The sequence below is a fragment of the Tachypleus tridentatus genome, chromosome 2, assembly GCF_004210375.1.
Source record: "Tachypleus tridentatus isolate NWPU-2018 chromosome 2, ASM421037v1, whole genome shotgun sequence".
Classification (NCBI taxonomy): domain Eukaryota; kingdom Metazoa; phylum Arthropoda; class Merostomata; order Xiphosura; family Limulidae; genus Tachypleus; species Tachypleus tridentatus.
Genome location: NC_134826.1, coordinates 92062616 through 92088604, shown reverse-complemented (window position 1 = coordinate 92088604; position 25989 = coordinate 92062616). Strand labels below are relative to the sequence as shown.

General features: G+C 35.6%; 1 protein-coding gene across 27 annotated transcripts in view; it reads left to right on the top strand.

Annotated features, from left to right (window-relative positions):
- Positions 1-11042: 11042 nt before the first annotated feature.
- Positions 11043-25989, top strand: part of LOC143244537 (GTP-binding nuclear protein Ran-like) — a 40427-nt gene continuing 25480 nt past the window's right edge. For 4 of the 27 annotated variants that reach the window (XR_013025179.1, XR_013025178.1, XM_076489414.1 and 1 more), the window contains exons 1-4: positions 11835-12220; positions 12797-12859; positions 21379-21510; positions 22157-22339. Coding sequence is in view for 24 of the 27 variants with exons in the window: in XM_076489414.1 (XP_076345529.1) it covers positions 21406-21510; positions 22157-22339 (288 nt within the window). In the remaining 3 variants the exon portion in view is untranslated. The other 23 variants (XR_013025180.1, XM_076489401.1, XM_076489402.1 and 20 more) reach the window with 21 other exon arrangements.

Below are 25989 nucleotides of genomic sequence, written 5' to 3'. Positions count from 1 at the left end.
AAGAGCTATCTGAGGCCTTTAGAAAGAAAATTGTAGCAGCTTATGAGTCTGGTAAAGGATTTTAAAAGATTCCAAAATATTTTGAAATCAGCCATTCCATTGTTCGGAAAATAGTCAACAAGTGGAGGGCTTGCAAAACAACTGCCAACATGCCCAGGTCTGGTCGTCCAAGCAAGTTCATCCCGAGAGCAGACCACAAGATGCTAAAAGAGATATCTAAACACCCTAACATGTCATCACGGGACCTACAGCAGGCTCTGGCTACTGTTGATGTGAAAATGCATGCCTCTACAATCAGAAAGAGACTACACAAGTTTAACTTGCATGGGAGGTGTGTAAGGAGGAAACCTTTGCTCTCTAAAAGAAACATCAAGGCCAGACTGAAGTTTGCCAGAGAGAATGTAGACAAAGACCAGGACTTCTGGAATAATATTCTTTGGACAGATGAGTCTAAAATTGAATTATTTGGACACCAGAACAGAGGACATGTTTGGCGTAAACCAAATACAACATTCCAGTAAAAGAATCTCATACCAACTGTGAAGCATGGAGGTGGAAGTATCATGGTTTGGGGCTGCTTTGATGCAGCAGGACCTGGACAGCTCACAATCATATAATTCACCATGAATTCTAATGTGTATCAGAGGGTGCTTGAGGATCATATGAGACCATCTGTACGAAAATTAAAGCTGAAGCGGAACTTGACCCTGCAACACGACAATGACCAAAAACATACCAGTAAATCTACCAAGGACTGGCTGAAAACTAAGAAATGGAGAGTCCTGGAATGGCCGAGTCAAAGCCCAGATCTTAATCCCATTGAGATGCTGTGGAGTGATTTGAAACAGGCTGTACATGTAAGAAACTCCTCAAACATCTCACAGCTGAAAGAATTCTGCATTGAGGAGTGAGGCAAACTTTCTTCGGACCGATGTCAGAGACTGGTAGATGGCTGCAAGTAGCGTCTCACTGCAGTTATTTGAGCAAAAGGGGGTAACACTAGTTATTGGGGGATAGGGTGTCCTAACGTTTTCCTCAGTCAGAATATGCACTTGTGTAGAATTACATTTACAGAAGATTTTGAAAAGTCTTTTCTTCAGTTTTAATGGTTTAGTTATATTCCTATAATCTCTCAGTATTGTTAAAATTGAGATTAAATACTTATAGATCCAAAAATGTTACATAAATACACAGACTTTCATAGGGTGTCCTATCTTTTTCACATGACTGTAATACAAACTTAATTTTTACAGGATTTAAAATGATTTTCGACAGTACACCCCAGAGTGTCAAATCAATCAACGCTAACTGAATTATATGGTTGCTCTATCAGCAAACTTTGACGCATATATCTGCTATAATAGCTCTAACTTGGAATAAGGGAAATAATTTAACTATAATGTATATAACAGGAGGCTAATAACAGTATCTGATTTATTTTCTTTTTTAATTAGTATGTATAGTAATGTAAATATATGGGCGAGTTGAGCTATGGATTCTTCAGCAGTAGGTGTCTGTGATTTGTTGGCGAGAAATTATAACTATAAATGAATAGCATACACTCCACTTGTTTTTAAAGTAATATATATTAGAAACACGTTCAACGTATATACAAAATTGTTTACAATATGGAGGTCATAATTGTAGCTTGAACACTATACAAATCTTTTTGTTTTTTTAAGAGGCCAGGCATGGTCGGATGGTTAAGACACTCAAATACGTAATCTGAGGGTCGCACCAAACATGCTCACCCTTTCAGCCGTGGGGGTGTTATAATGTTACGGTCAATCCCATTTTTTCGTTGGCAAAAGAGTAGCCCAAGAGTTGACCAGTGGGTGGTGATGACTATCTGTCTTCCCTCTAATTTTACTCTGCAAAATTAGAGACGACTAGCACAAACAGCCCTCGTGTAATTTTGCGCGAAATTCAAAACAAAGTAGTTTTTCTGAGCCTAAAATAGGATTCTAACTGGTAAAAACTATGAAACAACACCTGAAGATATCCTTAGAATATTCAAAACAAGTATTTGAAACCTGTAGTAGACTATGAAGCTCCTGAGTGGATTAACGTAAGTAAAAAAATACGTGCAAACCAAACTACAATCATTACAAAATACATTAATTACGACAGCATACAGAGTACCCAAAACCACCTCCTCAAAGTTTATGCATAATTATTCAAATGCACAAACAATACCAGATAGACTTACTTCTACATAATACAGTAAAATATTTCGATAAAAATTGGAGAAAAAATGAACTGTTGTGTGAACTAGACACGTATTGCATATATGATGAAGAGAGTCCTAAACACCTCTCTCCGATTAATTTATATATTAGATCATTAAGTTAAAATTAAGTAAAAATAATAATAATAAATAAATAATTTATATATATATAACAATAATCGTAAATAATATTATAAAAATAATAAATTAGTACTAAAATAAAACAGACCACCTATGATCTAGAGTTAGTATATCTGAAAGTACAATACACAAGGCATTGCCCTGAAAAGGGCCTGTGTAATGTTCATAGCTCTGGCCCTTATGTATTAACTTTAAATATACTAAGCAATCCACTCTAACAATGAAAAGGAAAAAGGGAGAGGTCTAGATGTACATGACCCTCCCGGGTATACAAAATTTGTGTATCCAAACAACTAGAAAGAGTGAGAGAGCGTAAAAACTGACATTTGGCATGCTTAGTTTGCATTGAACATGCGATGTTAACAAATAATAGTACTGATGTCACAAAATAATTATATTTCACTATTATGTACATGCAAGAATATTTTATTCGTCTATCTATGAAGTGGCGTGTGTTTTTTTTTCTTATAGCAAAGCCACATCGGTCTATCTGCTGAGCCAACCGAGGGGAATTATGTTGTGCATGATTTTAGTATGACGTATTAAAATGTTTCGTGATAAATTCAATCTTTTTTCATATATAGTTACACATCTGAAAACTTTAGATTATAATTCAGATATTAGTGTGGACATAATGTACAAAAGCTGTGTGAAATCTTGCATAGTATTTTGCCCCCCAGTGGTTCAGCAGTATGTCTGTGGAGTTACAACGATACAAACCGGGTTTCGATACTCGTGGTGGGCAGAGCACAGAGACCCCATTGTGTAGATTTGTGCTTAATTCAAAACAACAAAAACATAGTATTTTAGGAAATAAGATGTTTATGTAAAGAGTATATTTACCATATTTTGAAGTTTTGTTGATAATATTTCAGTACGTATGAAACATGTCAAGTCTGTGGTGTTACATTGTTGTTTTAAAATAATTTTGTAATGACAAATTGTAAATGTATTGAATTTACAAAATATGAAAGCTTAATCACTTGCTTTTATAATAAGTCTTCTTATAAGACTATGACTGTTAACTATATGTAGCAATAGTTATTTATTTACTACTAAACTTTAAAAAATACAAGAATAGTATACAAACTTTTCAGTTATAAACTACATTCGATTGCAATAAATGTATTTGATGCTTTGTTAAACTAATAACTTTAAATGTTATTGTGTACATAAAATAGTTTTGAAAAAGATAAAAATGGAACTTCTCATTTGTCTGTCAGTTTTATAGATATTAACGCATTAATTGTGCTTGTGTTAGACAAACACATGCCTTGGTTTTACACGAGGTTCAAGCTTTGTCAAACTCCTATTAGCTGTAATGCATAAACTAATTAGGCAATAGGGCTGAAAGAGTTTAAATTGCATATCTGTAGTAAATGTTCATATATTTCAAAACGAAAAGAAATAGTAAGAATGTTATTTTATCGAACCTTTAACCTATATGAAAATAGTTTCCATCAGGAGGAAATAAGCTCTGAATGAAAATTTGTAAAAATATCTACAGAAAGGTGATATTATTTCTTGAAACAGCAATTGTTAAACGTTACCAGTTACACATCTTTCAAAAATAAACTTTTTTAAGATGAGTGAACCTATATGTGCAAAAAGTATATATAATTCAGCATAAAAGGAAAAACTGTAATCGGTACATTAAATGTACATTAAATCAATGCATAAAAATAATTAGCTGTACTAACTGTCTTGTTCAATATTTATAAAAATGATACATTAGATATGATAAAAACTTTTAATGTGTTAGTAGCACTATTCGCTTACAAAAACACGTGAAATACAATTAAATATACAAATGAAAAGTATAAACATAAGTTGAAACAAGTTGAAATCTATATGCACTTATACGGAAATATGGTAACATTATCTGCCAATAACCAACTCTCTTATAAAACACATGTAATACAAATAAGTATGTAAATGAAAACAATAAACATAAATTGAAACAAGGTGAAATATATGCAGTATAGTAGCATTGTCTACCTATAGTAAAACCCTTTGTAAAAAAAGTATGTAATGCAATTAAATATATAAAGTTTATCGTAATGATAAGAATTAGAGATTAAAATAGCAAATTTCGTGTTTCATTTGTAAAGTGAAATCGTAATTGTGATAAAAGCTTTTGATGACAGATAACTGTAAATGTAGTGTTATGCAAATTAAATAATTATTAATTTTAATACTGATTATTTGTATAAAGTTGATGACACTGATATCTATTGATCAACATTGCCCTCTGCTAGTTTATTAGCAAACTATCAGTGCTGATGACTCATTCTCTACCAGTACACCCTCAAATGTCAAACTATTTTGCATCTCCTGTTCTATGACAGCAGCACCCTCTGGTACCCCTTCATGATACTTTAATGTCTTTGATGCCTATTATGTAACACCTAAGTGTTGGTGTTCTTTGTGTATTATTTAACAATTACTTAAGACCCAGATGTCAGCATAATTTACATATAATCTGATAGTTATGTAACCCTCAGGCAATATCTTTTGATTTCCGCTCACCTAGTGACTCCTCACTGAAGCAACATCTTTTGGCCATTGGAGTGACCTGATAACTACTCTGCATGAAAAATAATTAGTCATGGTTTTACTAATTTATAGGTGTGGATAACATCTCTTGTTGGATGACCAAGAGTATTTCGTTTCTTTGTTTGAGCTTATTACTAGAGTCCTTATCAAATTCTCCAATTTGCAAATATTATATATATATTTTTCATTCTTCCAAAAAGTATGACCACTTTTAGTTTTCTGCATCTTCAAAACTTTAAACAACAGTCGCAGCGCAATATTGAAAATATAATTATATGTTTTTCTAACAGTTCGTTTTCAATATAATATGCCACATAACAAAATAATATTACAATATGAAGTAAAAATGTTGCCTAAAATGTGTATAGATTAAAATATTTTTCCTATGTTATATACTTGTTGTTGTTCTTTATTAAGCACAAAGCTACCTAAAGAGTTTTCTGTGGTCTGCCTGCCACGGATATTGAAACTCTGTTTCTAGCATACACGCCACTGGAAGTCTGCTATGTTTATTTATTTTTACTTCTTATTACTCCACCCCCTTGCCTGGTAAGTTTGTGGTTAGCTTAAGGGTTTAAAACTTAAAATTCTACTTCCAACTATTCATATACCCACCCCCAGTCGCTCAGCGATAAGTTTAGTGATTTATAACACTAAAATCAGGTTGCCCACAGATAGCTCAAAGTATAAATTTGCTCTAAAACAAAGTTTTATGTTCATGATGAAGCTTTGTTATATCACACAATTAGAATATGCAGAGACTAATACCTTAGGGATAATATCTTATAAAACAACCTTATTGGATCATTTATATCAAACTGCCCATCCATACACGATTGCACAAGGAATGATAAGAAATATATAGAACTTATTTAGAAAACATATGTAACATTAAAAGACTATTTTAAAACGAACTAGATAATATATTTACTAACCTACACAAATGTATTCTCAGGGCGGCTGGTATAGGTATTGGTACAGAAGAGCGTTTCGACCTTCTTAGGTCATCTTCAGGTTAACAAAAAATGATCTACAAACAACAAGTTTAAGAGCTTATAATACGGTAAATCGTGGTTTGATCGTTGCTGTGGGGCATAGCACCAATACCTACTGAACAGCTTTATGCTTAAACAAAGTTTTTATTTTCAATGAAAAAAAAATGTGCCAAGTGAATTATTTACTAAAATATTTGACATGGGAATAACAAAAAAATTGCAATTTCTATTTTGCTTTGTTTTAACATATTTATAAATTTCAATCTTTTTATAAAACCTCGTTCATTATTTTTTATTATCACCCATTATAGCTATATATTTTTCTCAGTTTAGGTCAGGAATGACTTAGTATTAAATGCTCGGACCGTGAAACCGAGGATTTATCCTTCATTCTTCTTTACTGAAAAAAGTACTCCACACCGTTCGACCGTGAATACGATGTAGGAGTGACAGTCAATTCCCATTATTTAGTCAGACAAAAGTAGCTCAAGAAATAGCGATAGGTGATGGTGACTAACTTCATTCCCTCGAGTTTAACAGTTTAACTATCTGGCTCTTGTGTAATTGTTCGCGTTATTTAGAAACAATAAGATAATTTTATAACGGTTGCTATTTAAATAACATAATATTTAATTATTTCGAAACGTCCTGGTCGTTAGGGCACTCGACTTGCAATCTACGTGGTGTGAGTTTGAGTCTCGTCAATGAACATGCTTGCTATTTTGGTCGTGGAAGTGCTATAAAGTGATGGTAAATTTCACTTTTTGTTAATAAAAGAGTAGCCCAATAACTGGCAATGGCTGATATCCAGTGCTGCTTTTCCTCTAGTCTATTGTTTATAAATTAGGAAAGTAAGCGCAGATAGCCTCCTGGTAGCTTTGCACGAAATTCACAAACAAACATATCACATGGTCTAGGGATTAGGGCACTCGACTCGAAAACTGCTCGTCGCGGGTTTAAATCCTTGTCATTGAACATGTTTACCCTTTCAGCCTTGGGGCATTATAACATGATGTTCAATTCCGCTATTAATTTGTAAAATAGTAGCCCAAGAATTGGCCTTGAATAGTGATGACCAGCTGCCTTCCATCTAGTTCATCACTGCTAAATTACGGATAACTAGCACAAATGTAACCTCAAGTAGCTTTGCGAGAAAATTAAAAAACAAACAAACATTATAATGGATGTTATTTAAAGATTTATATTTCACCTTTATAGTAACTATTTATGTTTTAATTTCTGTAGCTCGTCTTTTTCCTTGTTGTGAATAATTCCGACATCTGAACCTGTTTACCTCAGTTATGATCTTAACTCTTGTTCTTCATATGTAATTTCTTGACTAAGTAACAAGCCTTATCTATCAGCTGTCTATCTACCTATTTTACCCCAATGCAACTAAGCAAAAACTGAAACACTAAAGTCAATGTTTGAGTATCTTTTTAACAAAGAAAAAAGCTCAATGTCGTAGAACTTATGAATTTATTTTGGCAACGACGGTACCTGTTTTAAATTATCGTACGTTGTGCCTTTTGATTCTGCAGCAGAGAGGCATGTGATTATATTACAGGACTACTGTACTGATCACTAGTGGCAGTAATAATTTGGGTCTTACGCTTTTAAACAATTTGTTTGAAGTTAAACACAAAGCAACACAATGAGTTATCTGTGCTATTTCCACCACGGGTATCGAAACATCTAGATCCTAGCATTGTAAGTACGCAGACAGCTTCTGGACAGATATCAATTTTTTTGTAAACTGAAGACCTCATAATGTATTCCTTTTGCGCTTTCGAATTTGTTCTATTAGTCAGTTGATCCAAGAAAGTTATAAAAACTAAAAACAGTATCAATGACGATTTTTGTTTCTAGATTACACCAAAGTAAAAAAAACAACAACAAACAAACAAAACCTATTTTTCATTGGTTTTATGTGAAGTTCGTGTGCCTTAATGTGTGAATGCAAAATTGTTTCAGCGCATTTATACATGTTACCTGATCTAGAAAGACAGTACCTACGTTTTGGTTTCATCTGCTATTTTGATGAGCGATTCTGTATAAGTTACTGTTTCTGTAGAACTGCTTCATAGTGTGCGAAAGGTTTTGATGGAGGCACAGAATGTTTGAGTTTTTTTAAATATTGGATACTGGACAAACATATAGGCAACTAATACCCCGTTTTGATGTATGTAAATCCACTGAGAGAAAGTTGTGGACACGCTATCAGACAGCTGATTTACATACCGTACATCCTGAACGAAGTCATGAAGAGTTAACTAAATCATGTAATGACCAATGTGTGTACAATGTATATTCAATATGTCTTCTTTAAACTGCAGATGGGGTTATCCTTAGTAATAAAGCCATACTAAAACATATTTAATAAGCCTGGGTTAATGTAAAAAATGACCTGCATTATGCCTGCAGTTGACTGCAGATCATATCTTATTTTATTGAAACTAATACAATTGGCAGCAACGCCTTTTGGGTATTTATATGTACTCTTCAACATACGACTCAAGGCTTGTTTAGATATGAAGAAGTGAACAATAAGCTAGATACAAATCATTGATAAATATCTACGTTTCAGTGGGGGTGTATTCTTAATAGCTGACACAAATATTGAAGTTTCTACATTGATGGCGGATTCCTATCTGGAGTTTTTAAAGTGATGTATACATCAGATGCAATGTGACCATTTTGGTTGTAATTAAGGTATATTGTGGAAAAGTTCCAGTGTGAAGAGATATACAAATTGTAATATAAAAAATGAGAGAAGAGTATTTGCTGCTTGACGATAAATGAACATGGTATTAAATTCAGCTTGCGCCATTTCTATGGGTGGAATTAAAGAAGACTTTATCCCAATGCTCTTATAACTCCTGATATCATATTGCTGTGATTGTGGTACACATCCTAAGACACAAAACAACAACACATAAACGTTATATATAATTAATACTTTAAAGTCAGTACTTAGCAACATTTCATAAGTACAGAATTGTGGAAAACAAATACAGTTGTACATTTCACAAATATTTCGTACATTACAAACATGTTTTCGGTATTAAAGGCACAGTAATAAATAAAATATTTGTGAAACGTACAAATGCACACTTTGCATTTATTTTTTTTATTAAACTTGTAACAAACGGAGTGTATTAGATTCCAAGAAAAATCGATATACGTTCCAAGAAACATATCCAAGACAGCCTTAAACGCTTAACATATTTGCTTTTCAGAGATTAAAGGAATGCGATAAGATCTCTCACAAAGTCATCCAACTGTTGATCCACAGCATACGAGAAGAACATTCAGTAGCTGTTATTACAGGGAAGCTTATTTGAAATATGTCCAGTAGATGCAGTAACTGTATAATTATCAGGTAGGCTTTTTGTTCGAGAGATAGTATGAACTGTTTCCAGAAGTTGCAATAACTGAACCATTATCTGGAAGACCTTATACCGATCATGTGGTCTAAATTATTTCAAGAAGATGCTGTAACGACATCATTATTAGGAGGGTGGCTTATCATCATCCAGTTGAACTAAAATATACCTAGAAGATGCAATAACTGTATCATTACCAGTAAAATCTAGACTTGTTTCTGAATACTTTCTTTTGTCAGATGCGATTTTTAGTACTCCCAGTAAGTGCTCTCAAAATTTACTCTTCATTTTCTGTCATCAAGAAAGTTGGATAACCAGTGAATAACTCCTGTTAGTAATTCCATTTCTTTCAATTTGAATCTTAAACAATTATGCCATACAGTGTCAAATACTTTCTCGTTATCGAGAAAGCAAGCGACAATGCATTTCTTGTGGTTAAAGATATCTATTACGGTTTCAGTAAACCTAACTAAATGATCTGTTGTTTATCGAACTTTTCTTAAATTATTTTGAAGTTAAGGTAATTTTCATGTGATCTCTGAAAAAAATTGAGATCCTATTGCTAATTATTCGCTTTAAAATTTTGCCTAGACAACTAGTTAAACTGATCGGTCAGTAATTTTCCGGCTTATTTGCTGGTTGTCCTTCCTTCAAGAACATGAGTACCTGAGCTTGCTTCCAAGAGGCAAGATGTATTCCGAATTTAAGGATAGATTAAATAAAGCTGTTAAGCGATCAAACATTCTTTGAGTACCTTTCTTTAACAGTATTATTTGTAATTGATCTTTTTATAGTGCTTTGTTTTTGCTTGTTTTATGGATGGTATAAGAATATTATTTTGGAGGATTGTTGTAGTGGCCGGAAATTTTGGTGAATAAAGGCTTTGATTTCTGTGTACATATTCATTTACTTCATTGTAGAAAAGATTATTCAAGTCTGGTTATTTATGTATTTCAAGTTTTGTTTAAATGTTATTTGGTCTTTAAAACCTTTTGCTTTTTTTATTTATTCGTGTAGACTATTTTTGTTATTATAGTGTAAAGTCAGCTATCATTGAGTCTTTTGATTGTTGTCTTCCTGTGGCACTGCGGTATCTCAGCGGACTCTCACCCGCTATAAACAGGGTTTCGATACCCGTGGAGGGCAAAGCACAGATAACCAATTGTGTTGCTTTGTGCTCAGTTCCAAATAATCAATCAAACTTTCAGTGTTTGTTGATCTTTTAAAATGTCAATCACTATTTAATTGTTTGTTTGTTTGTTTTGGAATTTCGCACAAAGCTACTCGAGGGCTATCTGTGCTAGCCGTCCCTAATTTAGCAGTGTAAGACTAGAGGGAAGGCAGCTAGTCATCACCACCCACCGCCAACTCTCGGGCTACTCTTTTACCAACGAATAGTGGGATTGACCGTCACATTATAGCGCCCCCACGGCTGGGAGGGCGAGCATGTTTAGCGAGACGCGGGCGCGAACTCGCGACCCTCGGATTACGAGTCGCACACTATTTAATGCCTACAAAGCGTTACTCAATCGCCCACTAAAGGGAATAATATTTAAATTGGTCTGAGGAAACAATTTTTGAGGCGTCGTTGAACGTAGATTTATTTCAGTATCGTTAAAATAAACTTAACGTTAATTTTATCGAATTGTCGTAAATTATTTTACATTCATTGTTAATAACTCTAAGTAAGCGAAAGTTTCATTATAGTTTTTTTCGAATTAAAATGGCCTGGCATGGCCAAGCGCGTAAGGCGTGCGACTCGTAATCCGAGGGTCGCGGGTTCGCGCCCGCGTCGCGCTAAACATGCTCGCCCTCCCAGCCGTGGGGGCGTATAATGTGACGGTCAATCCCACTATTCGTTGGTAAAAGAGTAGCCCAAGAGTTGGCGGTGGGTGGTGATGACTAGCTGCCTTCCCTCTAGTCTTACACTGCTAAATTAGGGACGGCTAGCACAGATAGCCCTCGAGTAGCTTTGTGCGAAATTCAAAACAAACAAACAAACAAATCGAATTAAAATAGTGCGTGTAGATTTTAATCGCGCCAAAATCTTTCAAATGGAAGAAGTTATGTGTTTCAATTTATCAGTGTTTGAGGTTGTGGTAGATTTCTGGTGTTGTTAGTTTTGTGTTAGAAAAGAGGTGATTGTATTTAGCTCCAAATCCGAATGATTTTTGTTGTATTTGAAAAAATAAATTAAGCTGTATTGTTCTGTATGAATTTAGTATATTTGCCAATTGACGTTTAAGATATTTTATAGTTTTTTTGTGTTATTATTTTCTAAGATATGAAGTTAATTCATGAGGCTTCCAATACTGTAATTGTAATATTCGAAATGAACAATTACTGTTAATACAAAGATTAAAATTTAAAGATTAAATCATTAGAAGAGATAAATTTAAAACTCAATATTTGGAAATTACTAGTTTCAAATGAAATTAAAATTATAAAAATTAAGACATTTATAAGCTGAGGCGCAGCAAAAACGCTTTGTATGTGTAATTTGTTTCATTTCTCACTGTGTAGGTTCAGTAATATTAATTATTTTTATATTACTATAATTAGTGTTAATATGTTTCATTACTAGTAGTAGGTATTTGGTGTTTAAAACTTACCCGTTTGGTACTTTGAAGTTTCAGTGGAATATATTTACTATTTTCTGTTATGTGAGGTTTAACTTTACATGTTTAATAATGTGACTCGTGAGAGAGAGAAAAAAAAAAATCCAACTTGCAGCCAAGTAATGGAACTTAAAGAAAGATAAGAACAACATTCAGTATATAATCTTAACAGTAAGAGAATTATTGATAAGAAAACTAACCATATCATATTATTTCTTAGTCTTTGTTTATGTCAATTAGCGAGTGTGGTTTCATTATCAAGAATCGGGTACCAGCTTAAGAAGTGAAACATCAAATGTCAGTATACTTTAGTTTACAAATTACTCTGAAATTTAATTTGTAACATTTGTATATTTAACTGTGATAGGTATATTTTCCATGGAGTTTTTTGACATATATTTAGAATGTTGTGATAAATTTATCTTAAAATGCATGAACACTTCAATGAAACATTTCAGTATCAAACTATGCATGTTTTGTTCAACCATTGATTCAGAGCTAGTGTTTGAAACTAGTGTTTAGTTTTACAACTGAAGTGTACTGTATTTAGCTCTTTAATTTTCACCAACTTGCTATCTTCCCTATTAAAATCAAAATATTTATCTGTGTGTAGTTAGTACAGAAATTATCAATTTGCTACTGAAATTTAATTTCAAGATTAGGGGAAGCGAAGGTTTCCACTAGGTTTTTGCTCTTGGAAATATTGGTGAGAAAGATGTCTTTGGGTTTTTTTTTTAATAGAGTAACATCTCTTTTATCTGTTCTTAGGTAATTTGTGTAAAAAACAACTATCAAGCTCTTGAATATTAACTTAAATTCCTGAAAGAGTATAGTAGTAGTTAGATAAACTAATGATACATTTTTTATATGTAGTTTCAATAAGAAAAAATGCAGCAGTCACAACAGCTTACTGATGATGGAATTCCAACATTTAAAGTAAGTCATTATCTTTAACTTGTAAAATACTAAGATGCAAAATGTCGTAAAGAAAACGGAAATTCAGCTAAATTTTGGTAACATTGTTAACAGTATGCCCTGTTACATACCTGTATTTGTACATATGCATAAGTTATGAACCTAATAAACTACTAATTTTCTGAACATCCTTACTTTTCTCTGTATCAACTATTTGATTATTCTATCATGATGTAGTTCACTCAAAATTCATTGATTGTAATGAGCTCAGAACAATGGGCTGAAATCTGGCTGTCAGATGCATATTTTAGTATGTCTTAAATGATGACTTTATGATTATTTGTAACTGTAAAACACTAAAGTGTAATTCAGATGGAATGAGTTCAGTTTTCATGCTTAAGTTGTAACTCGCTTTTCCCTCAAACTGTAATGAAAGTAGTTAACTTGTTTAAAAAATCTTAAATTAGCCAAAACTTAACATTTATGATATTTGCTAATAATTTAATAAATGACCACATTAATAATTTACCTACAGTTAATTGATTGTTATACCAAGTGTTCCTCAAACCATAATATATATATAAGCAAAGAAAACTGGCACAGGTACTGCCACACAGTATGATGTAATACACTGTGTAAAGAATTGCTGTTGTGGCTAATTGCCTATTAGTAATAAAATACTATTTTATTTCCTGTTTATAGATACTGGTTACCAATTTTTGTCACTGGTTTTAGCTGCTAAACTGCTGCATTTCTTACTGTATATCATATGCTAGATGATTTCTTAATACTGTCACTGAAATTCTGAACAAAATTGTTTTATTACTCAATTAAAATATGTTTCACACTTTTGTATTTTTTGCAGTCAGTCATTCCCTTCCATACATTGACAGATATTTAAATCTATCACAAACAACAATGTAAATAAAATTTAATATTATAAAAAATATTGGCACTACCAGTAACATACCGAGCTTTTCATTCAGTATTTTGAAAATGCTCCAAGTCTTCCCTCATTTACAACACATTTCAGCAATGTAAATTTTTGTTTTTTAAACTGAACTTTCCACTTTTTATATTGAAAATTTCTGATTCTGGTGATTTGTATGCCTACAAAATAATTTTAACAGAAATCAACTTTACCACAGGAAAATCAGATGCAAAGCTCCAGGAAAGGATGGAATTAACAGTTTAATCCTAAAAAACTTACCCAACAAAATCCTTACCCACTTGGTAACTAATTATACAGGGTGTTCGGAAAGCCACTGTGCACATGTATATTTATTAACAGACAAAACTGCACAGTGACTTTCCGAACACCCTTAATTTATTCTTGCTATAAGGACTTTATTCATCTATTTGGAAATCAGCCATTATTGTGGGTAATTCTCAAGAAAATAATTAATATGAGCAGGTACAGAAACATTTACTTGCTAAACACCCTTGGTAAGGTGATGGAGAAATTATTCACAAATATTAACTTTTAACACTGGCTTGGTCAGTTTGACAGAACACAGCACGTTTGGCCTAGCATGGGCAGGTGGTTAACACACTCAACTCGTAATCTGAGGGTCGTGGTTTTGAATCCCAGTCACACCAAACATTCTTGCCCTTTCAGTCATGGGGGCATTAAAATGTGACAGTCAAACCCACTATTCATTGGTAAAATACTAGCCCAAGAGTTTGTGGGTGGTGATGACTAGCTGCCTTCTAGCCTTATACTACTAAATTAGGGAGGGCTAGTGAAGTTAGCCCTCGTGTAGCCTTGCGCTACATTCAAACCAAACCATGTGACTTTTTTACGCAAGTTTAAAGTCTATAAATTTTATTTCTAACTTGCAATATACTGTGTTGTATATATTCAAAATTTGGCAGTCCTTCATGCAGAAAAATGTTTAGTGAAATATTTTTAACAGAGGAAAATTTGTCCATAAGTACACTGCATATTTGTTTTGAGTAGCCCATGTACAAATTATTTTTCATGTTAAGATTAAATTTTCCTCATCTCAAATTCCCTTTGTGTAGTCCTTAAAACCTCTTAAATACATTTCAAATATTTTGTTTTTCTGAATTTTATTTGTTTTCTCCATCCTATCTCGATGAGATTGGTCAGTGAAAGTGGGCTTTGTCTGAGTAATCCCATTTTCATCCTGCAGCAAAATTTTATTTCATTTATAGAACCCTGCCCTGGGGAAAAGAAAAAACTATAGATTGCAACTTCCCCTGATTACCTTTGAAGCCCCTTCTGGATCTGAAAGTTATAACACCAAAGTTGGTTTGCTTGTTTTACCTTGGACCTCCATATTCTAGTGGATTGGGAAAAGGCTTTGTTTGCAGCTTCTCCATTCACTAACAAGGGTTATTTGCTATACCATTATCAAGTGGGGCATATCTTAGCCATGAAAGTCTCGGTGAAGGCTATGAAACACGTTGATTGATCTGTATATACATATTCACACACTGCTTATTAGGTAGCCCAGCTAGCACATCTTCAAGTTAAATATTTGTTGAACGAGCATTTGTGGTGAATGTTTGTGGATTGTACATTAATGACAAGTGTCCAGAAATTTGGAATGGTCCATTTATAGTTTGTCATAAATTCTGCTCATGTAAGAAATACAAAGATCAGTTTATGTGGATTCAAAGTTTTAATAGATGTTTGGATTTCAAGTGTCTAAATAGGCTATCTACCACACATTTTCCAGGTTTGTTGCCATTTTTGGGGGCCATTGGTTTCTTTGCCCCCACCAATTTCAAGCACCATGTAACTATATAGTAATTTTAAAATTTTGTGTATGAAAAAGATAATTTTATCTCTTTCTTGTTTTTCCCCCTTGGTGTGGTTTCCTGTATGTGGTGAAGGGACCTCCCAGGGAAGGTTCTGTTCTTTCAGTTTACCTCCTCTGGGATCTAAACACCCACCCACATGTTTGCCATGTATGGCAACCCGTGAAGGGGAAGTGAGGATTCTGGTGGTTGAGGGGTCCAACCCTATCACACCATTTTGGCCTTGAATTCCTGTAGATGGACAGCCTTGGGGTAGCCCCCCTTGGGTCAGTCTGATGCGGGTGTTTGGGTATAGTGCTCATGAAACCCTGGCATTGCTGCAGTGTCCTTGTTTGACATTGTAGTGTGTCCCCTCATAGGGTTTCTTGTGGGTGGGGTCAGTGGGCACCGAAATTTTTCTTTCTTTGTTATGGGTACGCCAATTACATATCTTAATAAAATAGTGAAAAAAAGTCTATAGGTAAATGACCACATCTTGAAGATTCTGAGCAGCAATCCTCATCATCTATATCACCTGTTGTACCTCATTTTCTCATATTGCACTCACTTTCAGACAAATCTTTAGGGCAAATGTCCCCCTTTTTCATTCAGAAGGGACTAGAGGGACTTGCTGGCTCTCCAAAGTCAGTGAAAAAGCTTTGATCTGGTGACATATTGGTGGAAACATCCACTTCTAAACACAGTGAACTCCTGTTGCATTCAAAGGCAATTGGGGATATACCTACTGAGGTTATGCCTCATGCTATTTTGAATTCATCATGAGGAGTTATTGTTGAGAGGGATTTGAAGACCATCCCAGAGTTGGAGATTCTTGCTGGTTTCTTCACCGAAGGAGTTTCTGCAGTGAGGCGTATCTCTACGCGCAAAGATGGAAGTATGGTGCCGACCAGTGTCCTCATTCTGACATTTACGTCACCACATCTGCCTGCCACCATCAATGCAGATTATCTTAAGTGCAGAGTATGGCCATACATACCAAACCCTCTCCAATGTTTCCAGTGTCAACAGTTCGGTCACTCGAAGATGTCATGCCATGGTTCTTTGACGTGTGCTCGTTGCAGTGGCAAGGACCATATTGCCTATGAGTGTGAAACGGACCCTAATTGTATCAATTCCAATGGCTCTAACCCATCCCATTTTTGTTCTTGCCCTGAATGGTTGGAAGAAAAAGAGGTGCAGCATTTGAAAATGATTCAAAACATCACCTATCCGGAGGTTCGAAAATTGCTGTCCACCACCTCATCTCGGATGTATGCTACAGCACTTCGTTCCACAGTTACTGTGGGAGTGCAGACAGATCTCTCTGTGCCTACTAAAGATTTGTTCTCCAAACAAATTAAGTCTTTTGACCTCCATGGTTACAATAGTTGATGAATCAGCTTCAACACCTATCTCTGTCCCTCAGATACATTCCACCAAACCCCAAGATCCACATCCTTTGGTTCCAGGTACAGGCATTTCCTCGGATCCATCTTCCTTTCTCACCCCAAGATACAAAACAATCATTTGTTCATGTCCTCAGTCTCTGGAATCCCCTTCCAACAGCAAAGACCTGTCCAATATACTCAGGGCAGGATCCATGGAGGTCGGTAACCTCTCTCAAATAAGGAAAGTAAGGAAAAAATATGTGGTCGTAAACAGAAAGGTTCTCTACTCAATTTGCCTACACATAAATAAAAATGGCCACCCTGATACAATGGAACTGTTGAGGTTTACGTTCTAATGTAGATGACATCAAAACACTGATTGCTTCCTACCATCCTGTTTGTCTTTCCTTACAGAAAACATTTCTGAAACCTGCCGATACAGTCACCTTTAAGTGGTTTTCTTTATACATAAATGACAGGCTGTGTGATGGACGAGTGCATGGAGGGGTGGCACTGTTGGTTGATCAGCATGCCACTCGACATACCCTTGGAGGCTGTAGTCATCCGTGTTTCCTTAGGTTATACTATCACTGTTTGTTCTTTTTACCTATCATCTGTAGAGACCTATGATCAATCAGACCTTGATGCTTTCATCAAACAGTTGCTGTCTCTCTTTTTCATCCTGGGGGACTTTAATGGGCATCATTTCCTCTGAGGTAGAGCTGATATTGACAGGAGGGGTTGCTCTGAAGAGTGTATGCTCTTTGATCATAACCTTTTTCTTTTCAATGCTGGTTCTTCAAGTTATTTTCACGCACCTAGTCAGTCCTTTACTGCTATTGATCTCTCAGTTTGCTCCTCTTCCTTATTTTCTCATTTTTCATGGAGGGTTGCCAATAATCCATGAGGCAGTGATCATTTTCCTATAACCTTGAGAGAGACTGACCGTGGTTGATGCTACCCGACCCCTGTGCCCTGGTAGAAGCTGGATCAGGCAAACTGGCCCTCTTTCACTGCTCTCTCAGAACTTGATCCTGCCATTGTCAATAAACAACTGTGTGGCAGCAGTAACTGACTATAATATACAAGCAGCTGTTCAATGTATTTTTTAAAACCTTGACACATTTTCCACTACATTCTTGTCCAATGTGGAATCCTGCCTGCCACATGGCACGGAAGGCTCAAAAACGAGCTTACGATACTTTCTGTAGATATCCCACACTTTTGAACCACATCACTTTCCAGTGGGCCCATGCACATGCTCGATAGGTTAGACGTCAAAGCCAGAAGGAATCTTGGATTAAATTTACAACCAGCATATCCTCTACCACCAGTTCTAAAGTCATTTGGGATAAGATTTGAAAGGTCAATGGGATTTATCGCTCTGTTCCCTTCTCTATCTTGCTCTCTTATGGCCAGGAAGTAACTGATACCCAGAGCATTGCTGATACTCTAGGTGAAAGCTATCTAGCACTTCTTCTTCCATCTTCTTAGCCATCAAGACTCGAGGAGAGCAATCACCTCTTTCCTTTCAAGTTGATTGTCTCTATGAATATAATCATCCCTTTACACTGGTGGAACTCAAACTGGCCCTACATCGGTCAGACATGAGGATGTACACTATGAGATGCTGCACCATCTATCTCCTTCTTCTCTTGCTATCCTCCTGGTTGTTTTTAACTGTATCTGGCAGGAGAATGTTTTTCCTGATGCCTGGTGCCAGGCTATTGTCCTACCTTTCTCCAAGACTGGGAAGGATCCCAAGATTCCTTCAAACTACTGTTCAATTGCTTTCGTGAGCTGTCTCTGTAAGACCTTACAAAGGATGGTTAATGCTCATCTTGTTTGGTTCCTTGAATCAGACAACATCCTCTCACCCACCCAGTGTGGGTTTCGACAACAGCACTCCACCATGGACCACCTGATTCGACTTGAAACCTCAATCAGAGAAGCCTTTTTTAAACAACATCTTCTATTAGTATTCTTTGACATTGAAAAGGCTTATGATACAACATGGGAGGTATGGCATTTTGCGAGACCTCCATATATATGGGTTACTTGGCTATTTGCCCATTTTTATATAAAATTTTTTAATGGACAGCAGATTCCGAATTCATGTGGGTTTAACAGAAGTACCTCAGGGCTGTGTTTTGAGTGTCACACTTTTCAGTATAAAGATAAATGATATCACTGAACAACTCCCTGTTTGAAACGGTCTCTATATTGATGACTTTCACATCTCATGTCAGTCGTCGAACATGAAGTATATTGAACGGCAGCTATAGAGTGCCCTCAATAAAACAACTGAAGTGGACCACAGCAAATGGCTTTACCTTCTCTCTCTCTAAAACTGTTTGCATGCACTTTTGCTGCTGATGGGGAATTCCACCCTGATCCTGAAATCCGTATCGGTGAAGTTGTGCTGCTTATGGTCACTGATACAAAGTTCTTGGGGCTTATCTTTGACCGTATGTTGACCTTTATACCACATATCAAGCAGCTACGGGTGAAATGTTCAAGAGCACTGAACATCCTCCGTGTTCTCTCTTCCACCACTTTGGGAGCAGATCAGTAATTTGTACTGAAGTTATATCGTGTTCTTATTTGTTCGAAACTCAACTATGGATCACTGGTCTATGGCTCTACCAGGACTTCGGCATTAAAGATGTTGGACCTCATTCATCATCAAGGACTTTGGCTCTGCACTGGGGCTTTCTGCACTTCACTTTTCCAGTTGAGAGCTTATACATAGAGTGTCATGAACCTACTTTGCACCTCTGCCATTTGCAACTGACTTTACTATATGCTTCAAAACTTCATTCCTTACCAAAGCATCTCACCTGGGGTTGCGTTTTCCTTCCTCAGTGAGCCATACTTTTTCAGAATAAACGATCTGCCATTTCTCCTTTTGGCCTTCATATCCAGGTGCATTTGAATAAATTGGGTTTGTCCTTGGACAACATTGCTGTATCCACTGGTCAGCACATCCCACCATGGCTTCTTACGGTCCCCAAATGTGACCTGTTTCTAAGTCATCTGTGTAAAGCAGACACTCCTCATTGGAAATACTATCTGTTTTTTGCTGAACAGCTTTTGAACCATCCTTCCATTCCAATTTATACAGATGGTTCAAAATCAGGTGACTATGTGGGCTCTGCCATGGTTTGTTGTGGTTCAGTGGTTGCTCCCAGAATCAACTCTACAGCTTCTGTGTTCACTGCTGAACTGTACACCATTTCTCTTGCCCTGGATGACATAGAAGATAAGCAGTACTCAAACTGCACTATTTATACTGACTTGCTTAGTTTTCTACTGGCCCTGGAATTGCTTCACGTTTGTTCACACCCTGACCTTGCCGATATTCAAAACCGACTGGCCAATTTCTCTTTAACATCTATTTCTATCCAGTTTTTCTGGATCACGTTGGTATTCACAAAAACGAGGTCGCTGACACTGCAGCTCAGTCTATCTGCTCTGGCACAATCACTTCTGTGCCTGTTCCATACATGGACTATGGTTCCAGTGGGCAGTCAACTTGGAGTAAGCAATGCGAAAACAAGCTTTTCCAAATAAAACCCTATATTGGACTTTGGCCATCTTGTTACTGTAAGGATCAGAAAGAGGAAGTTGTTCCAACTAGACTATGCATTGGTCACAGTTTTTTAACTCATTGTTTTCTTTTATCTGGAACTGATGCACCAGAGTGTAGTTTGTGTAACACTCAGATTGCAATAAGCTACATTTTACTTTCTTGTCATCCTTGTGACTCAATGACAGCACCATTTCAAACATGTTCTCTTCCAAGGTTTGTCCATAACATTAGACAGTGTTATTGGTGATTGTGTCACTATCAATCTTGGTAATGTTTCTAGTTTTTTAATGGCCATTTATCTTTTTAATTTATACTTGCACCTCTTTAATGTGGTTCCCTTTTAAAAATCACAGTTCATCTAATTCAATTTGAGATTAGAAACTGACTGCAACATTAAGTAACTCAAAACTAGTACTGGAAAGGCCTACTTCAGTTGACTGACAGTGGTTTTTGTACTTACCTGTTAGTCTTCCTGGTGAGTTATGATAAATAGTTGCTCTACAGAAAGTCCTTTAGAACTTGAATTACTGTAGTTTTTTTCTTGACATTGTAGACTAGATGTAAACATTGGTTTTAGCTGTTTATTTTATTTTTAACTTTGTCTTGTTTTACTTTAATTTCCTTTTATGAATTTTAATGAATTTACTTTTACATTTTTTACTGGATGTTTTGTGCAGATAGCCTAGCTGCTTTGTGCCATAAAACACTAAATCAACCAACCAAGCTTTCTTGTTTTTCTTTCTTTAAAGTTATTGTATAAGTTATTGATTAATAAACCCATTTCATTGCTAAAGCATATGAAGATAACTTTCTAAGGCTTTATGTACCAAAAGACCATACCAACCGTGGACCAATTAGGTTTAATGTGTGGGACATGGCAGGTCAGGAAAAGTTTGGTGGCCTACGTGATAGCTATTACATTCAAGGTGTGTTTAGGTTTACAATTTAAACAAATTGTCATTTTATACTTGCTCAATTATTAAAAAAACATTAAAATAGAAATGTAATTTATCTGAATCATCTCATAAACATGATCTTGTTAGTGTTTTAGTAATGTCTCTACTTTCAAATGTTTCTTAAAGTGTATATTATTAGTAATCAATAAGAAGGAAGAACTGTCTTTTCCATAGTGAACTTCAAAGTTGAGATAATGTTAATATTTTAAGTGAAATTGCTCAATAGTATTTGGATTTAATATAAATTTAATAAAATATTGTTAGATATTCAGTACATCTAACCAGAAAACTCGGCAGAATAAGCAAATATTAATTTTTGTAATCACTATATTGGTAGATTTCTGTATATTTTGGAACATAGCCAATGATGAAAGAAAACATTCTGAACTGTTGATTTGAGTGAGACATTGTCCCTCTAATTTGAGGCTGCTTTTATTTTACATATTGTCTTATTTTGTTTGCAGTTATATAGCATGAAGCTCATTAAAACATTTTGTTAAGTAATATAATATTATTTTAGTTATATAATTTTAATAACCAGTTTGACACTCATATTTCATAATTTTAAAATATCCTTAAGAAAGGAAGTAACTATAATTTAATTTTGTCAGGTCAGTGTGCAATCATCATGTTTGATGTCACGTCTCAAGTTACATACAAAAATGTTCCAAACTGGCATCGAGATTTGGTTAGAGTGTGTGAAAACATTCCCATAGTTCTATGTGAGAATAAAGTAGATATCAAAGACAGGAAGGTGAAAGCTAAATCAATTGTGTTTCACAGAAAAAAGAATCTACAGGTGAGTTTCTGTGGAGAAAATGTTGCTGTTACTTATTGTACTCAAGATTATAATAGAAGAAAGACAGGAAAAATTAAAACCACAAATATTTCAATGATGTTTTAAACTCTATGTATATGGGATTATATGGTGGCAGCAATCTCCCTAATTTTTCTTATTCTTATTTTAAATCCTGTCCATAATGTTTATCTTAATTAAGGTTGAGGATATGGTTATTGTTCTTGCTGATATAGTTATACAACAATTTCCAATATTTTCTAGGTGGTTGTCTATTTATATAGAAACAGGGTCATAAACTACAGTTTGATTGACTAGACTTTAATTTGGCTTGGTAAGAAATAAAAGTGAGTTGAAATTGAGAACAGAATTAATTTTTTTTTAAACAGTTCATTCCCCCAACCCCAACCCCTTATGTGTTTTTTATTCAAATGTTAAGGTTTTCCTCCAAAACTATTACTGAGTTACACCATTAGATGGCATCAATGCATGAACATTTTGCTGCTATTTAAAATCATCTGTTATATAAAATTGCTATAGAATATGATGTGAATAACTAATCAACAGATTAGAATATCCCTGGTGAAAAGGCTAGGATGTTCTTTCCGTTTTCCATCCAAGTTTTCAAGGAGGTAGGTTGTCTTTAGTCTGATCAGTTTCATATTTTTTAAAATCAAAGTAAATCTCAGTTGCTAAGCTTAATAAATTATAGTAGTATTCTGTGGTATCAGTATAGTTATTTATGATTTTTTTATTATTCAGCTCTTTTATGTGTATAAAACCTATAAAATTATTTTTCATGTGCAGAATTTAAAGGACAGTTGTCCAACAACACCTAAGTAAAAAGGTCATAGTGAAAAGAGATAATTGGTTGATTTATTGTTCTGTGTTTTTCAAAAATTAGTTTAATAATTTATTTTGAAATACTAATAATTTTTTATATATAATATAATTGAAAGTTGCTGCAAATTACAAAATACTAGCCCACTAAAACACAGCAGAGCAAGCAGGGAAGACTTAGTCAGTTTCATGTTACTGGATACATGGATACATGACCTGGGTGATATGCACTGTGGAGGTGCAAGCTATGTAATCTTAGGTAGGCATGGCTGGAAGGTCATTATAATAAATATATATTCATATATAGTGTTATGAGATTTAAGCTTTTTAGACTAAACATTTGTATTTTTGTGTTATATGTGGTCATTCTAGCACAAAAAAAGCTTAATTTTTATTTATTTAATATTTTTTTGATGGTTATGAGGTTGGTTAAGTGACAGGCCCCCACATAATGTATATACAATAACATAAAATATGAAGTCTTACTGAAAACAAACATTTGAAATATATTTAGGAGGTTTTTAGAGATTACACAAATGATATTTGAGATTTTAGGGATGAAGAATAGTTTCTTATTCTTAATCATAACATGAAATCACTTCATTCAAACTAGTAATGAAACATACTATTTTCAGAAACAAGTCTCTGGTATAAATATTTCATTACAAAAATCTACCCCTCCGTGTGGATTCCTATAACTGGTAAGGAGACCTCTCAGGGAAGGTTCTGTTCTGTCTGGTTACTTTCTCTGGGATCTAAACATCCACCCACGTGTTTGCCGTGTGTGGCGACCTGTGAAGGGGAGGAGAGAATCCTGGTGGTTGAGGGGTCCAACCCTAACACACTACTTTGGCCTTGAATTCCTGTAGATGGGTGGCCTTTGGGTGGCCCCCCTTGGGTCAATCGGCTGGTCCACTTGGGCTAGAGTTAACCAAGTACCAGTGTTGGAAGTTCTCAATGGGTGTTATGGACATTGTGCCTGATGCTGGTGTTTGGGTATAGTGCTCACGAAACCCTGGCGTTGCTGCATTGTCCTTGCATGACATTGTAGTGCGTCCCCTTGTGGGGCTCCATGGTGGGTGGGATCAGTGGGTACCGAAATTTTTCTTTTTCCCTATGGATCCTCCTTCACAAATTTTAAATAAAATAGTGAAAAAACAGTCAATAGGTAAACGACCATGTCTGGAAGATTGAGCAGCAATCTTCAACATCTGTAACACATGTACCCCATTTTCTTATATTACATTCTCTTTCAGAAAAAACCTTTAGGGCAAATGTCCCCTTTTTTTTCAGAAGGGACTAGAGTGTCTTGCTCACTCTCCAAGGTCAGTAAAGAAGCTTTGATCTGGAGATATATTATTTGAAACATCCACAACCCAACACAGTGAACTCCTCTTGAATTCAATGGCAATTGGGGATATACCTATTGAGGTTACCCCTCATGCTACCTTGAATTCATCATAAGGAGTTATTGTTGAGAGGGATTTGAAAAACATTCCCGAGTCAGAGATTCTCGCTGGTCTCTTCACTCAAGGAGTTTCTGCAGTGAGGCACATCTCCACTCGCAAAGATGGAGTTACACTGCCAACAAATACCCTCGTTTTGACATTTACATCATCACATGCACCTGCCACCATCAAGGCAGGTTATCTAATTTGCAGGGTACGGCCATACATTTCAAACCCTCTCCAATGTTTCCAATGTCAGAGGTTTGGCCACTCAAAGACAACATGTCATGGTTCCCTGACATGTGCTCGTTGTGGTGGCAAGGACCACGATGCCTATGAATGTGACACGAACCCACATTACATCAACTGCAATGGTTCTCACCCTTCCTACTTTCGTTCTTGCCCAAAATGGTTGGAGGAAAAAGAGGTGCAGCATTTGAAAACGACTCATAACATTAGTTATTCTGAGGCTTGGAAATTGCTGCCTGCCACTCCATCTCGGACATATGCTGCTGCACTTCGTTCCACAACTACAGTGGGAGTGCAGACAGATCTCTCTGTGCTTCCGAGAGAATCATTTTCCAAAGAAATGAAAAGCCTTTTGACCTCCATGGTTAAAAAGGTTGATAAATCGACTTCCACACCCATCTCTGTTCCACCCATGCATTCCAACAATCAAGATCCACATCCTTCAGTTTCAAATACAGGCATTTCTTCTGATACATCTTTTTCTACCACCCCAAGAGGCAAAACAATCATTTGTTTGCATCCTCAGTCACTGGAATCCCCTTCCAACAACAAAGACCTGCCCAATCAACCCAGGGCAAGATCCGTGGAGGTTGATAGACCTCCTCCGACTAAGGACAGTAAGGAAAAAAGACGTGGTCGTAGACAGAAGGGTTCTCCACCCACTTCACCTACCCGTCATTAAAAATGGCCACCTTGATACAATGGAACTGTCGAGGTTTACGTTCTAATCTGAATGATATCAAAACACTGATTGCTTCCTACCATCCTATGTCTTTCCTTACAAGAAACATTTCTAAAACCTGCTGATACAGTGACCATTCGGCAGTTTTCTCTGTACAGAAATGACAGGCTGTGTGATGAACGAGTACATGGAGGGGTGGCACTTTTGGTTAATCACTATGTGCCCACCCTGTCTTTGTCACTCAACACACCCTTGGAGACCATAGCCATCCGTGTTTCCTTGGGTCTTACCATCACTGTTTGTTCTCTCTACCTGTCCCCTGGAGAGACATATGATCAATCAGACCTTGATGCTCTCGTTGAACAGTTGCCCTCTCCTGGGGGACTTTAATGGACATCATTTCCTCTGGGGAAGTGCTATTATTGATGGGAGGG